Source organism: Halyomorpha halys, unplaced genomic scaffold, assembly GCF_000696795.3.
Source record: "Halyomorpha halys isolate HHAL.00 unplaced genomic scaffold, Hhal_1.1 Scaffold104.1, whole genome shotgun sequence".
In the NCBI taxonomy this organism is placed as follows: Eukaryota; Metazoa; Arthropoda; class Insecta; order Hemiptera; family Pentatomidae; genus Halyomorpha; species Halyomorpha halys.
Genome location: NW_027107578.1, coordinates 333,560 through 352,484, shown reverse-complemented (window position 1 = coordinate 352,484; position 18,925 = coordinate 333,560). Strand labels below are relative to the sequence as shown.

The 18,925-nt window shown below is 29.1% G+C and overlaps 1 protein-coding gene across 3 annotated transcripts in view; it reads left to right on the top strand.

The window, feature by feature from the left end:
* LOC106677582 (fumarylacetoacetate hydrolase domain-containing protein 2) overlaps window positions 1–14,063 on the top strand; it is a 35,967-nt gene extending 21,904 nt beyond the window's left edge. The window contains exons 1-6 of one of the 3 annotated variants that reach the window (XM_014415609.3): window positions 7,751–7,897; window positions 8,028–8,283; window positions 8,379–8,595; window positions 10,753–11,087; window positions 12,439–12,526; window positions 13,337–14,063. In XM_014415609.3, coding sequence (XP_014271095.1) covers window positions 8,117–8,283; window positions 8,379–8,595; window positions 10,753–11,087; window positions 12,439–12,526; window positions 13,337–13,399 — 870 coding nt within the window. In that variant the 5' untranslated portion in view covers window positions 7,751–7,897; window positions 8,028–8,116 and the 3' untranslated portion in view covers window positions 13,400–14,063. The other 2 variants (XM_067045958.1, XM_014415608.3) reach the window with 2 other exon arrangements.
* The last annotated feature ends 4,862 nt before the right edge of the window (window positions 14,064–18,925 follow it).

Here is an 18,925-nt window from a genome sequence, read left to right as displayed (position 1 = left end):
CTAACTACTAATTTTTCAGTACGTCCCATACAACTTTTTTATGAAATGTTGCTTTTTTAAAAAGCTATATCTCGAGAACTTTTGGACATATATAGCTCTTTTAGGTTACACACTAAATAACTCTATTAGGGTTCATATTTTAGAAAATTTACTCTTCTTTAAATGACGTTCTCTTAGGTTTTCTTGTGTTATTCCTACTTTTTAAGATATAGAGCTCCGAATGAAATATTGGTTTTTTTTATCGCTTTGAAACAGCCGCCATTTTTTATTCCCCCTACCTATACTTGGCAGACTCATCAATTTTGACTATTAATTATACATAGCTTTAATTAAAGTAATCAAATTGGGGTGAGATAACTGCCTTTTTTCTCCTCTTGGGCTCTTGTACTATATCGTTTTGACATTAGCAGGTCTCGTGACCATCTTCTTATCAGGCGTCTCGGAGGATCGTCAGGAATGGCAGAAGAAGCAAGGTTAGAAACTAGTGGGTTTAGGTGGTTAGGGAGTTTATAATGGAAGGAATGGTAAGTGGTTCTAGCTGGATCGGTATAAAAAAATTTACTCCCCTATCCCCGTACCAGTCACTTCTCTATCAGCAACGCAATTCACACTCAAATTTTCAATCTTATAACTCAATTAAAAGGGGGTCTGGAGTTGCACAAACCTTAAAAACCTCGATACAGATGGATTTTAGTGAACAACATTGAAATCCCCATTAGGTATCAACTCAATTCACACACTAATTTTTAATCCTTAAGTGCAATGAGAAGTACCTGTACAGATATACTGTGCAATAAAAAATATTTGTTAAGGACACAATGGGAATTAACACTTCTCCCCCCCAAAATATATATATATAAGAGAGATTTATCCCATACACAAAAAATAAAATAAAATTTGTACCAATTTAAAATCTATTTAAATTTTTTTTTAATGATTCTTCAAGGAGGTCAAGTTAACCTGAGTTTTGCTACTCTCTCTCAATACTAAATTCTTACATTGTACCATTTCTATAGAATTTGAATGAAATAACTAAATAACATATAATTTTGTTATGTAAAGACAAATTTATTTGCAATATTATCTATCCCCTTCACAACATTTACGTTCCCCGAGACAGACAAGTGATTAAATATGAAGTCATCGTGGTAATGAGACCCTCAAGGACGATGTGGTTTTATCCAACATATTGGCTTTATGACTAATCGATGCAGTCCGACTTCTCCACATGAGAATCAATCGCTGTTTTTTTAAACTCTAGGTTTGATCAGAAACTGCATCGCCCAATTTAGATTTTTTTTTTTTTATAGTTTAAACAATTTTTACTTTTACTTACCTATATGTGGAGTAAATAGTAAGGGAAAGTATTGCAATCGTGCGAAATTTCGAATTCGAATTTTCGACGGAAATACAGGTTTTGGGGTCCCTATAGTCGCAATAACCAAGTCTTGTTAAATAGTAGGGGTATTCGTGATCTTAAGTTTAACATGTTAAAGCGTGTTTAATGGAAAAATTCATGTTAAATGGAGAAATATTTCCTTCTTTTAAATGATGACGTCATGCAACAGGCTAGCAGAGTTCATCACCATTTTGTTTGTTGTGTTAGGTTACCTGCTCGTAGTTTGTGTTTTGATTGTGTTAGTATTGTTTTAATGTTTTTATAACTAATATAACAATGGATGGCAATAATAATAATGTAATGACAGTTGTCAATTAGCTCATTTTTATTCCCTTCCTCACAAGTTAGGAGATCAACAAGGCACTCAGTGGCCAAACTCTCACATAACTTCCACTTTTCACTCAATTTAGGCATATTGTAATAAATTACTTTGATGAAAACTTAGAAGTAAACAATAACATGAAGTTTTGGAAGGAAAGGTTATAAAATCAGACCTAAAATAATGTTAAATGTTAAATGCATAAAACCTCAGAAAACCCACTAGGAGCTCTTATGCATTTAACATTTAACATGATTTTAAATATGACTGCTCACAATCCTATACTCATAAAATTTAACACATCATGAATACCCCTTATGTCGATTCTGTTTATCCTTCTGGTTTATGGCCTTCCACGTGGTCTCTCGTCTACTATACTATCATTCATTGTTTTGTAGAGGCGTCTTGATGGATTGCTTCAAGCCACATGTTCCACCCATCATAACCTTCTTGCCTTCATTTCATAAGATATTGACAGACCAGTCTCTGCAAGCAGTTCAATTTTAGTTCTCTTCCATGCGGTAAGGCTCTGATTCCATGTTTAGTAAAATGTGTATTTATTAATTTAAAAAATGAGGATATGTTAAGGTCCAAATGGTTTTTTTTCAATATTTTTGGAAAGGTTAGCTGCTCAAGAAATCCGTTAGGAACTCTTATGCATTTAACATGACTTTAAATAGGGCTGCTCACAATCCTATACTTATAACATTTAACATGGTAAACATTTTACGTTTAACAAAACATTATGAATTTACGAAACTGAAATTATATATTATTTATCCCTGGGGTATGACAGCAACATTTTCGTTAAAATTTACTAACCGAAAGAGCAGCTTTATAGCAATTAAAAATTAGGTGATCATTAATATCAGATTGGTTTTAATCTCATTAAAATAGTCTGGCAGAGCTTAAATGCGGATTACTTAAAAAAAATTCTCTAAAGCTCCTTTAATTTTGATTGTTTGAAACAATCAACTATTTCACATTGATAGCTCTCATTAAAACGGATAAATATAAACTACGAAAGGATTTCATAACTAACTTAAAGAGTTGGGAGGCAAAATATTTATTCCAGATTTAAAACACAATTCCGGAAATAAGATTAGTAAAATAAATATATTGCATATAGTTGGAAAACCAAAGATTTAAGAAAAAATATATTTTACATAGAAAGTCTTCTATAATTTCACTAACACTACATCTAAACTTTTCAGGCGACAGGATAACTCCATAAAATAATTCTTACTATGTTCAGTGCTGATTTTATAGCATAATTGAATGATGAACGCAAATTTTATTAAACTGGAATATGTTTACATTTCTGGCATATTTTCGATAAGAGAAATAATGTTAAAAGTATTGTTTCGATAACAGTTAAAATTAGATTTATTCGAATTTTCAACTGAAAAGCTCATTTCGAAAATTAGTACCGAAAAGTAATGCTATAATGACTAATATAGAAATATCTGTTCTGAAACTAGCGAAGATCGATATCATTTGAAAGTTGGGGGTAAGTGAAAGTTGAATGGTGCGCGCTCTGCACCAGATTATCAACACTCTTTGGAAAAATACTTTGAGGTTCGAAAATCGATTCTAAACCAACTCGACTTAAATCTTTATATCCTTCAAGTAGGACATTAGACGCTCAAGAAGTACGCAATCCATCTCTGTCTCTTGAAGTTCTTTGACCAGGTCTGGCCTACTTTTCGCATCCCATTGTCACGGTTCGTTTCTACATCTCTATCGAGCAATGGGATGTGATTTGTTTGGAACATGGGTTATAATGGGAACCATTAATTTATATGGAAAGTACAAATTATACACATTAAAATATGTAGACATTCACATGTGTTTATATACATAAATAGGTCATAAATCGCGCATGGATGGAACATAATACATAACATATAATATTATTTCATATGTTTATACAATATAATTTATATAACGTAAAACTTAACAGAGGCTAATAGATAAAAATTATAAATAATAACAAAAATAAAACAGTTGTAATTCCTCATAAATGTATCATTAGATTTTGTTTTTTCTCTCTGTTCTTAATATCATGATATGATGTTTCGGTTAGAATTTTATTATTAACAATCTATATTGTATTAATTTGAAGATCGTCGATATTGTGTAATATATAAAAAGAAAATAGTCCAGTAAAAAAAAAATCTCAAATAGTAATTAAACTGTTTATTTTGAGCCTACGTTTCGCTCCACTCATCAGGGCTAAAAGAGGTACCAACAACTAAAATGATATAGCAAAGTAAAGTAGTATATAACATGAAACAAAAGTAACCAAGGTATGGCTAAAAATGATTCAAAATATGTGAAAATTATATAAAAATTACCAGAGTTTTCTTTTCTTTATTTGCTTTGTTTATTTTTCTTCAATTTTCACATATTTTAAATCATTTTTAGCCATAACTTAGTTTAGTTTTTTTTTTTCATTTTATCTATTTTCTTATTTGATTACATCATTTTATTTGTTTGTATCTCTTTTAGCCCTTATGAAGTAAAGTGGGGCAAAACATTGGCTCAAAATAAATAGTTTAGTCACTATTTGAGTTTTTTTACCGTACCTTCTTCATCTTACTTTTTATATATTATATTAAATTTATTAATTAGTCAGACATTCTTTAAATGTCTCTGATATTTATCCTTAGTAGGTTTGTTGACTGCTCATTAGTTATTATCACTTATCCTAGGATTGGTTGATAAAGAGGGAATAGCTATGAAAAGGAGTGGATTTAAAAAAAGAATTGGAGGCTTTTTGATAGTCCAGGAAGTAGGAAAGGTTGTGTGACCACTCGGATAGGTCTTTGCGTCCATGACCTCATTTTCACATTCGTCTTTTGGTCACGAATCTACATTTTACAATTAAAAAATATGCCATTAAATGTACAAAAACATGAAAAATAATGTTAATGTTTGGTATGAGAATATTCAGAACGATTCCAGAGTTAAAATATGAAGGAATAATTAATAAAAATTTTGAATTTTTATCTTTCATTTTTTCTATGTCATTTATGAGTTTCATGTACAAGTTTTAATAAAAATCATCTCACCCATATTTATCTATCACAGATATTAAATTTAAGGTTATAAAACGGTGTTTTGAAGAAAATCGTGAAGGTTTATTTTTTTTTTTTTTAATAATTATAAATTATAAAAAGTACCCATTACACTTAAAATTTCTTTTTGTTTTTTCTTTATTAAACTTTTCATGATAAGGGATTTGAGTTGAGAGGTCAGGGAACCAGCTTATGAAACAACTTATACAAAAATAGGCTCAACATTTATGTGCGAATGAGATTCTTTTGAAATAAGGCCTTACGTTTATCTGGCTGCTCCAAGAAAAATACTCGTGAAAGTAAAACTACTTTAGACAAAAAAAACAGGCCTATAAGTTAAAATATATCCAATCCTAATAGAGAGGGGTCGTATCGCAAAATTTTATTTGATTAATTAATTTTTGAAGGGCAATAATAAAGAATATAAATTACATTACTTACAAAGTATATAACTTAATCGGAAAACTAATTACATAATATTAAATGAACAATGCTTCAAAAAGAATTTGTAATATTAAAGGGTAAATTGCTATGAACGTAAAATAATCTATGAATATATAGTTGCAGTTGTTGATTAAAAGCATGTTTTCTTTACAGTTTTTTAAAAAAACAATAATAACATTTCGATTAGAAGTCACACAAAAATTGACACTCAAGTGACCATTTATGGTATTTATGACAAAAAAAGCATTTAAGGAAAGAAAAAGTGGAAAAATATGTGCACAATTATCCATAATATGAAAGTTAATAGTAAAGAAGATGAAATATGGCTATTTTTCAAAGCGTTTCAACTATTTTTAAAATTAGCGCTTTAAGATGGACGACAGACTGAAACGTCGAGAAAATTATTTTATTGATGTAAAAATAAATAATTTAAGTAAGAAGGCTATTTAATTGCCCAGAAAGAATAATTCATAAATTCCTTAAATAAAAAACTACTAACGATATTAATTTGTTATTATTCTACTGAATTACGCTGAGCAAGGAAATAACAAAACGTCCAATAGTTCCCTAGGAATAATCTATGAACTTTTTCGTGTGTGCACTACAACGAAAAAAAATTATTTTTTTAACATATAAAAGAACGGATACCAATCACCCACTAAGTTATTTATCACTGATTTTCAAAAACGATGTTCCTGAAAAATTAGGACTCTGGTTGGTTAAAAAAAAAAAAAATCTAAAACGATGATTAAAATCATCCTATCAAAATAATAATCCTTATTATTTAATTTTATAAAATAAATATTTGAAAGATTATAAATACCTCAACTTTTTAATCCTAAACGGAATCCGTGAAGATAACCAATGGAGACATGTTTATGAGCTATCCTCTCACATCATCTTGAAATATATATCCTTTTAACTCTCCCTGAATTTAAAATATAAACTTATACTGAACAGACTCGTCTACAATTTTTTTTTAAAATTCAGTTTTTGTTCTTTGAGGGATGAGTGATGAGACAATTATTATTATTAATTTCTTATAATATTATTATTATTAATTCTTTATTAGACTTAACTGTTGAAAGTTCATCACTCTCAAGCATGGATATAGCCTTTTATTCCAGTATAGGTATTTTTCGATTCAATTTTAATAGATATAGAACAGAAGTTTTCATCTTGAACCTCACAAGAATATAGGCATTTCTTTCATTTATTTTTAACCATCAATTACTCGATTTATATATAAAAAAAAAAAAATTTACATTTGTATAAGTCAGAGCAGTTTTCATTTCTATATTAAATTTAGGAAATCTTCCAACATGACAGAATTTTCTTAAAAATTCCTGGCTCCGTCAAGATCGTCCATTGTGATCCTATCATCCTCTAAGAATTCGTGTACAGGGAGACGATCATGATCATTTTCCTTAATTGAAAATTTTGAAATCGGGCTTATGATGATCAACAAAAATGGTTGAACTAATGGCATAATAAATGATAATTATTTTTTCTCAATTTCCACAACAATAAATTGTTATCATATCGCTGCTTTGCTTGAACATTGACACATCTGAAAAAATATATATATATTTCTTGAGTAATTTTAGAGAGTGTGCTGTATACTGGAGTTAACTAAGATATTTTGGAATGCCTATTGGACGTCCTCAGTAAAGAACGTGACCGCAGTCTACGGTACTATCTTTGGAATCCGTCTAATTTTAAATAAAATCGAAACTTTTTTATTTGTTTGATGTGTCTATTCCAAGAAAGCAGCGATATGAAGTCAACCTAAGAAAATGAGGTATTTCAATTTTTCCTTCACTTTCAGGAGAACCAAGTTAAACTTGTAATCGCCTTTTATTTAAATTTCAGGCATTTATGACAATTAAAACACGATTATTGATTTTGAACCGTTTAAGCTCGTTTTGCCCATTTTTAATGCTTTGCCACGTTTTTAGCCCTTTAAAAGTCTTTCAGAAACCATACTTTTAACCGTTTAATAAGAAAATAAATGTGATATTTTCTCGTTTTTACCCAATACTCTTCAGATATTGAAAACTAGTTTAATTTTTATTTTTCAAACCTGAATATCCAAAGAAATAAAGAATAGGGATATGACTCTGTTGAAGTGTCTTTTTAATTTATTTTCTTCATTTATAAATCATTTATTGTTTCAATAGGGATTGAATTTCAATTACTGTGTTTAAGAGAGTATCCTCGTTTTTTTTTTTTTTTTTTAGCTTGATTGAAATACTCCAACGATTCTGAAAACTTGAACTCAAAACTCCACCTTACTGTGTGAATGACCTGCATGAGGATATCAAGTAACAGAGACTTAAATAAAAAACTTTAAAAAGGATTTTAATTAACAATGGAGTTAAGGAATAATCAGTGAAATTCATATTCAATCCCATTTTTGGAGCAAAGGAGTGTTACATAACAGGTTTATATGAGCAATCGATTCTGAGTACGAATCGATCGTACTTATCAATGATCATGATATTAATTGTTATGCTTCGCCCTTGGTTCGCTGATAAGAACCGGTTCACATTTAGAATTAGTCTTAATTAACCCTTAGATCGCGCATTTCATTTTTAAGGCTTTGAAGTATAATTCTTATTGCTAAGACAGTAACCTGTGGAGGCCACATCGAAGGTGAGTGACCAATCGAGTTTCGTTATTTGAAATTCTACCAAATGCAGTTCTGAGCGGGAGGTGTTCACATCTTAGAGCAGAATGTCGTTCCACAATACTCATAAACTAATATTACAATGTTTTCGTACAGCTGGAAACGTTCAACTTATCAAACCCTCGCGTTCTCAGTTAAAACAAGCAGTTGGCAAAAGATTTTTTTCCAATTCAAATTCTGTCAAGATGAGATTCGTCCAGTATAAATTCAAAAATGATGGTCCTCAGAGATTGGGAGCACAGTTGTCTGAAAATGGGGATATTATTGAAATAAGCGCTGTCAAAGCATCTCTGCCAAACAATCTAGTCGATTTCCTCAAAGGAGGGAGCGAACTACTGAATGTTGCCAAAAGGTAATGTATTGGTGAGTTTATTAATTCATCCCATGTTTTCATTGTATTCATCTTCTAGTGTTTGTTTTACTTAGGATACCATTTCTATTTTAAAGTGTTGTGGCCGAAGGGAGGTCAATCGTACGTCTTTCTGAAGTAAACATTTTAGCACCACTTACAAATCCTGACAAAGTGATATGTGTTGGACTGAACTATAAAACACATTGCGATGAACAAAAGAAACCATACCCTGAGGAACCTTTCTTCTTTTCAAAATTTCCTAGCACAATCATCGGGCCCAATGAAGAAGTTAAACATCCACCTAACAGCAGGGTAAGTACTCAAAATCAATTTCTAGTAATTATTTATTTGTAAATTATAAATCTCTTTAATTTACTATACTAAAATCATTGACTTGTCTGGATTTTTAAAATTATGTTATTTAGTTTGAAAGGGTTTATTAAGGAAAGTTTTGTCTTACTTGCTGTGACTATAATTTACGGGTTAAAAATAAAATAGAGTTTCCATTATATGGTTTATGTTCTTTCTCAATCTATCTCCATTGGTTTTTTTGAACAGTAATAAAAAAACAATTATGATTACATCTCCCTAAAACATAAAAATAACTAATAATTTGGTGTTTGCAGTGGAACACTTTTTATCTTTATGAAATAGTTAATTTTATACCAAGTGTTATGTCCCATTTCATACTTTGAAATATTTCATGTAAGGAGTGATTATAATTGTAAATAAGTATATAAACTTATTTAAAAATGTATGTGTATATATATTATATAAGTATAAATATATACTTTATAATAACTGTTTTTGGAATAAATTCTTTCACTTCATGATAATTTTGCACCATAGAAAAAAAATGTTTCTCATATATAGTAATAATAATAACATAATAAAAATTTACAATGCACTGCACTGCTTTTTCCTTAATAGCATTATTAACTGAAACCTTTTATATCTTAATAGCTAATTATAATTTATCTAAAAATCTAAATGTTTATGTTAAAAAAATGGTAACACATCATTAAAAATTAATTAGATGAAAATTTTTTGTTAGTACGAATATAAGACACGAATTAAGTTCTACAGATAAGCCAACAGGGTGTTCCTTTTAACACATGTTGCTAAATCTCCTATCATGTCTATTGGCATAATATATGAGAGGTTTTGGTAAAGAGAGAGGTTAAATCAATAAATTTTCAGAAATTAGAAATTTTGAATTGAGATACTTCCAATCAGGATGTGTGATATAAATATTTATACATATGTTAATTGATTAATAACTGTTATTTTATTACATCAACATAGATACTCGGATATCCTATATATATATATTGATATTGTTGTAAATGTTATTTTGAAAATAAATTATGATTTTGTAAGTTAATTTTTAAAAGTTATCATTGCATCATCAAATTCAGGTTCAATGTCATAATGAAGGTCAAATATGATTTGATTTCGCTTCATTCGGAAACAGAGCAAAAATAGATTATGGAAATAGCTACCTCAGCCATGTGGTGAAAAGGAGAGAGCAGTTAACAAATGTACTCTGAAAAAGGAAGTTTTTAATAATCCAAAATTAATTACATAACTATTGAAGAAGGCATAGCATCTAATTCCATCATATATACTTTTTCATTGTACATCTAATTTAAAGTAAAATTATTTAAAAAAAAAAAGTATCTTAAAGTTATATCATGTCATCTTATATAATTTTTTATGAGGAGGTTGTGAAATGTAAAATTCTTGAGGGAGGGGGAGAAGAAAACCATTATTTCATTATATTTCCAAGAGTTATATTCCAAGATCTACTTTAATATAACTGACAAACTAATTTAATCTTATTGAAAATCAGTTATTTATTATATTTTCTTCTTTAATACTAGTTATAAATAATTTCTATTCAACTGCATATACATATGAACGTAATAAATACTCGTAATTCATTATGTATTTATTTTATTATTTTTTTAAATCAATGAAAATATTAGTGTGCTTAAAACAACCAGAAACAATTTTTATCATCTGTGCCTTAGCTACATTAGTTTACTTTTTTAAATGGACAGAAAAGTGCTTTTAAGTTATCCTTATCTTCACCATCTCTTTTTGCACCTGTTGAAGGTTTTCTTAATATAATGTTTATAATATAATATATACCGTATTATTATCATATTAGCATAGGGACATTTTATTATGATATTATAAGTAAGGATTCAGATTAAAATAATTATATTAAATTAAGATTTTTGTTTTCAAAATTCAGATCTATTTAAACATTAGATTGGTAAAAGACAATATTAATGAAATGTCTGGAATTTTAAGTTATATGACATTTCTTATGTAATAAAGTTGCCTTTTTTCTACCAACATGATATCCATTTGGGAAAAAACATTAAAAGTAATTTTTACAAGTATTGATTAAGAGGAGGTTATATAATAGGTGTTATATCAGTTTTTTTCTATTGATTATAGGCTTTGGATTGGGAAGTCGAATTAGGAGTTGTGATAGGAAAAAAGTGTCGATTAGTCTCTAAGGATGATGCTAATGACTATATTTTCGGTTATACTGTCACTAATGACATATCCGCTCGGGACTGGCAGACCCCTAAAAAAAATAATGGTCAATGGTTATTTGCAAAAAGTATGGATACATTCTGCCCACTTGGACCATCCGTCGTTGCGAAGGAGTTCATTCAAGACCCACACAACCTTACACTAACATGTAAAGTAAATGGTGTCGAGAAACAAAGTGGAAATACAAACGATATGGTTCACAACATCTATGATCTCGTTTCCTACTTGTCCCAGTAAGTATTTGTATTAAATTAATTAATCAAATGTATTAATTATAATTATTTTATGTTTTATTTTTGTGTAAATAAAACAATTATATTATAAAATATAATTTTATTTGTTGTTATTATTATTAATTAATGGTTGCCTTTTTGCACCTTATTATTTCGGTCAAATCCTTCAGTATCAGCTTCTGTCGGCCATCTTATTTGCTCCGTCCAGCTGTTTAACTTCTTTATTTCTGTATTTCCACAATATTATTAAAAGTTAAATAATTATATTAAACTTTATTTTAACTGTCAACCTTTCATTTGTGATACAAGAGCGCTTATACTTTCAGTTTAACAATAGACCAATATAAGTCAATATTGGGGTTATAACCTATTTTTATCACAAAATTTTCACGGTACAGACATTAGGTACTCCTAAATTTAAATGATTGGTTTTAAAGAATAACTGGCAATAAAATTAAATGAATAAAGTGCTGAAAAAACAAATTAAACAAAATAACTTATTTTTTAATCCTATTAAAAAATTAAAGATCATTAGTATGCTTGTATTATATATCATGTACCTAAAGAAGTTTTTATTTGATATTACATTGAAATGATCTACTAAATTTAACTTCCTCATATGGCATATAGTAATATAAGTATGACCTGTATATTAAGATTTTTACACTGTTTTAATTTGTATGCAGTATATGGATTGAAGTGGGAGTGCGGTGGCAGTGTGGTAAGGCGCGGTGCTACTAACTCCAAGGACCCGGGGTCGAATCTGGCTGGGCAGAAAATTGTTTTCTGTTACACTGTAGCCGTGAGTCAACCCTGTGAGTCCTGAAGCCCTCCTGGGGTCCACCCAGCCTGATAAATTGGGTTTGGTCTAGTAAGAGTACTTCCTTGCCAAGTACTGAACCCCTGACCCCTGATAGGTAGTAGTGGTACAGATTTTAATTTAATTTAATATGGATTAAAGTTATATTAGATCTTTTTTTATTTGATGCACTGCAGATTAACCAGTCATTTCTTGGTCCTGACGGAAGATAAAAGAGGTTCTACTATTATTTTTAATTATCAGTAACATTTCATGTGTCCGCTTCATTATCAGCCAAGAAGTGAATTCTCATCCCCAAAGAACCTTCCAACAAAATCCAAATTATCAGTGTACTCTAACTGCCTTGCCTCACATTTAATGTGAATACTATGTGCTATTTCTCTCCCTGAGTCAGGGTTTTGTCCAGTCTGTGTGCTAGCTTGATTAAGATTGTTAATTTATTATTTGATATGTCTCAGATTAAATTTGATATTTCAGGTTTAGCTTTGCTCGCTCAAATTTAAAATCCTTTTTTTTTTGTTTCTGTTACAGCTGTATAACTCTTCTTCCTGGTGACGTGATATTAACTGGTACCCCTTCCGGTGTTGGTGTCTTTAGACAGCCACGAGAGTTTTTAAAGGTACTTTGTATTAAAATAAAATTACAATCTATGGTTCAGGCATTATAAAAGTGATGAGGAAATGAATTGCTTGTCATTATGATGAAAATTGAGTATTGAGATGCATGCTAGTCAAGAATAGGTTATTTACCTAGAACTTAATATCGATTTCTTGAAGACCAGGTTATAACAAATTTTCAATCAACTAGGCATTCATTTTAATTATTACTTTTAAGGCTTTAACTAATATTTCTTCAAACTTCTCATCACAAGAAACATGAATGATCAGTGGTGGCCAAGAAACAGTACAGTGGACTTTTACTTATCCAGATTGGTTAGTAATTAGTAAGAGTCTGATTTTCTTCTTACACCTTCTTGTGCCGTAATGATGTAAATATTGTTTTTTTCTTTGTCGTATGATTTATCAATAGAACTGAAGAGTCTTTAATATCAGCTAGGGCTTACCTTCATTGAAATAGTCTGACATAGCTTAAATGTGAATTATTAAAAAATGTTCCTCTAAAGTATGAATTATAGCAACAAATATAAAAATATTTTGTTTAAAATTTTTGCCTTCTCTCGTCTAGATTTTTTGTCAAAAATTGTAATAACTTGAACATGAGCCCGCCAATCTACTCGAAACTTGAGGGCATAAGTTGGTCAATAAGTGAAAGTTGTGTGATATGGTGATCCCACCAGATTTTTATTTTTAATACAGCGGTGGTAACTTAATTAAAATATTTAATCATTTTTGTTTAAATTTTTTATATTATAGTTTATTTGAAAATTAATGATAAACCTGAGATAATTCAAATATAATTTTCTTTATAGGTTGGTGATGTCCTTACAACTGAAATATCTGGACTCGGCAAGCTGGAGAACACAATTGCGTAGCAGCTTGTTCAATATACTACTGTTCATCGGTAACAGACTAAACTAACATTTGTTTTTATGTGCAATTATTGTTACTACCATTCTACTTAATCACTGTCAACAGTTCATCTAGATATTGTTTTGAGTTATTCAAAAAATAACAAAAAAACATATTTACATTGTGTATATTGAGGATTCTGAAAATTGATTATAACATAATTATCAATTACTGGAGGTTTATAGAATTACACTGATCACTAATTAGTTCAATGGAAAATGTCTCAGTAGTTAAACAGCCATCAATTTTTTATTTATATATAGGATCGGTGTTTGGGAATTATCCAACTTTATAACATGCAAACATGAGGTTTAAGTGAACATTGAAAAGTAAATAACTAGGTTATATAAGTTATAACTTAATAAGTATATAAGTTAGTTATAGAAATCCAGTTTTTATACTTCAGAAGTGTAAGTTTTCATCATAATGTTTTTTAAGAATTATTTCATTTTAAAAGACTGATAAATTGGGTTTGAAAGTACACTTTCAAATTATACAAAGTATAATATTTAGTAGTTGTCTCTGAAAATTCTGTTTATTTAAATTGACACTAGGATTAGATGGTGTAATAATGTTTGATTTAAAATTATTATAATCTATTGTTTGTTAATATATTTTTGCTTATGATTCTTTTTGTTTTTTCTTTTTTGTAATTCCTGATTCCTTGCATTTTCTTTTTCTTTTTATGGATAATCTTATTTGTTTTTCCTATTTTATTGTGTAATTTTGGTATGAATTATGCAATAAGTTGTTGACTTAACCTGGACAAGTGATTGACTTAGAATCCTCTTAAAATACTAAAACGACAAGAAACTATTCAGTGCTTCTAATGTAATTTCAGCATTTATAAGTAGATTTCTAGTTTATTACAAAAAACTTACTTGCATGACAGTAATTTGGACTGGATGATTAAAACTTAGCGGGTTCAGTCGTAAACTTTATACTCTAGTTGTTAGAGTAGAAAGTTTATGATTTAGTGAGCCCATTCTCCCAATCCATATTAATGTATTTTGGATGTTTTGTCTTTTTAAGGGAGTTAAAGGAATTTCAAATTAAGAAAAACTTCTCAAATATTTTATTTTATATCTCTGGTTTTAATTTCTTCCCAAAGGTAGGGTCTGTACACTTTTGTGCGATCAAATGGCCCTAAACCAATCTAAAATTTTGTGAAGATTGGTGGAATCTTTTTGAAGTTATTGCAATTTTTGTGATTTTCTAAAAATTAAAATCATAGGCCAACGTTTAAGAGAAACAAAAAAATATTTTTGAATTACTATAAAAATTCATCTTTTCTTTTTTTGGGGAGGAGGAAGGAGGGTGAAAAATTAATATAAATTTTATTTTCTCTAAAATAATATTTTATTCCACTCTGCTAGTCTGTTGGTCCAAATTATTTCAATATTATGACACAGTGAGATAATAATATACAAATTGATTTGTTTACAAGTGTAATATAACAAAAAAAATGTTGTCAATTATATTAAATGGGTTTCAATTTATAATATTTATAATATTATTTATTTATATTTTAGGAACCTTTGCTAACCCAACCGTGAGTAGTACTGAAAATAAAAGAAATAAACTGCCGAATTTTGTTATTATTGTATTTTAAATAATTGAACATAATAAAATGTAAAACCGAATATATAAAGTAGAAAAGTAAAAAGAAAAAAAGGAACTTAGCTCAACTTAAAACTATTACAAAAATTAAATCAAGGTTAAACAAAAGAGAAAAAAAATGTCTTTATGTCTCCATCGGTGATTGATGGGGCCCCTGCTGTGGGTAGCTTGCCCTAGGTTGATGTCCTCGTGGAGGTAGATCAACAAACATATGTCCGCCCACCTTTTCCTCATGGAAAATGAGCCCAAATTGTAGCTTGCCCACTGTGTTGAAGTGGCTAAGTAGGTGGCCTCCCTGCTGACTACTAAAACTGCTTTGAGAACAGATGCTCAAGTTGGTGTATGTTTAGACAATGTCACACTAAAGTGTATTTTTTTTCACTGTATAAAAAAAAACAAAAGAGCACATATGCTTTTATCACAACAAAATCATATGCTACTTAATTGATCTTTTTAAAACCATATGTTGGCTGAAACACTCATAATAACTTCAACATGACTCCACCTTACTGTTTGAAACGGAGTGGTTTAGGGCTATGTAAATTGCATGAAATAGTACAAACTGAATCTTCATGAAGAAATTAGAACTGGAGATATAAAATAAAGTGTTAAAGAAGGTTTTCCCCATTTGAAACTTCTCTTTCTTCCTTATGAAGGCATAAAATCCAAAAGATATTGATATGGGTTGAAGAGCGGAAATTCAGCTTTACAACAGCTTACAACTTAAATTACTTTGGATTTGGATAACATTGTGAGGAGTCATGAATTATTTTAAAATAGGGCATTAATACTTTAAAATAATCCTTCATAAAGAAAGTTCAAAAATTTCTAATTGCAAAAGATGCTAAAAATTTATCGTACTTGATTTTTTGTCAAACAAATTTCTTTCACCTACTTTACTGAAATTGTCTCTTGGTTTTTGTAATTTTTTATGCATTTAAATTAATTTAATCAATAAATATTCACATAAACAACTATGTTTTGTTATGACTTAAAGCATTTTTAATACTTCCGCTTCATTGTTGCCTACTGTTCACAGCCCTGATGAAGCCCTACAAAGTGGGGCGAAACTTCGGAAAATAAATAATTGTAAAATATTTTTGTTTCTCCTTTGACCGCAACCCTGACCATCTTCCTATACATCTTTTTTAATACTGTTGTAAATTTGAGTAAATAAGTACAGAAATATTTAATTTATAAAGATTTGGATACATTTTAGTCTTGTGCAGAAGGAAAAGGAGGGTAGCATAAAAATTAAGGTCATTTACAAAATTTAATTTTTATTGGTTGTTTAATACTCTCTTAACTAAAAATAATGTTATTTTCTTTAAATTCATTATTTTGATATGGTTTCGTACATTTGAGCTAGAAATAACCAACCGAGTAAACAATCCTTGCAGATGATATTTGCTAAAATAAATTGATTTGGACAAAATTTCATATGCAAAATTCATGTTAATATTCGAATATGATGTAAACTACTACTCCCAACAAAGATACGTGTAATAAACTACTTTATAGCACATTAAAACTAGCTTTAATTTGATTACTGGCAGACATCTATAAGTCTTATACTTTCTGAGATGTTTTTCATAAATCCAAAATGTCTGTCCAAACAGCTAGAAATCAATATTTTATATATTCATTTTATCGAATATCATGAAAAATACTACTCCTACAAGGATAAATGTTATAAACTATTTTATAGTAAATTCAACTAGCTTTAATTTAAGAGCTGGCAGAAATCTGTATGTCATATGGTCCCAGAGATATATTTTTTCATAAATCTAACCTTTTTTCCAAACAACTAGTAATTAACATTTTGTGGATTCATTTTGTTGAACATCATAAAAACTACTGTATGTACTTTATAGTATGACTTTACGAATTAAATGTATTTTTTTTTCTTCTTTAAAATATTCTTTTAACAAATTTAAATTTTGTTTATTTTCGCGCATTTTAAAGTTGAATTTCCACTTTTAGATTTTTTTATATTAAATATTTCCATATTTTTATTGCTTATTTATGTAAAAAATAAACACACATTCATGTACATATTTTGACTTTTTTTCATACAAAAGTCCCATTTCTATTTAAGTGTAAACGAAAATAATTTGTTATTTGAAGTTATTTTTTCTCTAAAAGTTTAATAAGAATTTCTAACTTGAACTAAATTAACTTAATGAATTCAAAAGGTTTAAACTACCCCCAAATTTAATAGATGAATCAATATAGGATGGCTTCGTGTGTGGTGACCAATTAAATGAAACGACGGAATCGTCATTCGCAGAGATTGTATTAATTCAGGGTAATCTTACTATTAAAGGATGACGTAACGAAATCTCTCCATTTTTTTATTATTATTTCGTTCCCACGTCAATACAAAAATAAAATTATATAATTCATTCGGTGTTTTGTTCCGTACCGTATTTTTGATCTTTTATAATATTAAATTGGTTGTAAATAATTTGCAAATAAAATTATTTAAATACGTCAATTCCCAACTATGTTTACTGACTGTATATAAGTAGTTTATTACTAAAATCGCCGAAAAAGTTCCAAGTTAGTTTAAATAATATGATTTCGATAGTTTTTAGAATAAAAACTACTCATATATGATGTATGAAATAATACAATGTTACGATAGAAAATTTAACAAAGTAAGATACAATATTTTTAATAAGATAAATATTCAAAATTAAAATCAACTATTATTTGTTAGTAAGGAATGTTTTGTCATATTTTGCAAGGCTCAAGAAGAACCTCCCACCCAATTCTAGTACTATTGGAAAATACTAATTCACCTTCGATAACTAACCTGAAATTTTCGTGATTCCAATTTAGACAAACGGTCTAAACTTCCAAGTAATTACTAAAGACTCATTTATTATGACAGTAATAAGACCTATCTGGACTTACGGAGTTGATTTTTGGGGCCCAACCAAACCATCGATTTTCTCTCGTTTCTTATCCTTTCAATCAAAAATCCTTCGTAAAATCCCTATTAGTTCTTGTTTTGTCACAAATAAGTTCATCTATCAGGACTTCAATATTCCATATGTTGCAGATTTGGTCAGAATCAGATACTAATCCTTCCATGATAAACTTCCCAACCTGGCTTCTCCTTCATTGCCTGATAATCCTCCTGAGCGTCTGAAAAGAGTTGACCAAGAGATCTCCTCCAGAGTTTATCAATGATTAGATTTTCCACACGTCTGTATCATGCCATTTTATAACTAACGACAAATTTGCTTGTATATTTTAATACAAATATATTTGTGAATATTAAGAAATAAATATTTAAAAAATTTTGGTGATAAAAATACATTCAAGTTTTCTGTGAAGACATCGTCCGTAAGGGTGTTTGTTTTAACAAAAAAGACTTTAACTGATGAGAATCATCTACTACAAAAGAATTCTACCTTTTGGATTTCACATAGTTAGTAATGCATAATTACTGCTAAAGACTCAGATTATAATTATGGAGGTAACCTGAAACCTGAAATTATGGAGACTGGGAAGAGAGGGAATCACGCGATTGATGTATTTGAGTTCGGTTAGATTGATAGCAAAAGTTAACAGGAATTTAGGCAGAAAAAAAAATGGGAGATTTTAAATTAAATTGTTTTTTAGCAACTATAGCTAATATAAGATAAGAGGAACTCGAAGAAATTGCTGTTATCAAATCACAACTATATTGATTTCGTTAATATAATATTACATCGTATATTTATCAGTCCAAATAAAAAAAGAAGAAAACACAAGAAGAGGGAGTTAGATCGGACAAATATAATAATTATTAACTATTGAGAACTCTCTCTCTCTCTCTCTCTCTCTCTCTCTCTCTCTCTCTCTCTCTCTCTCTCTCT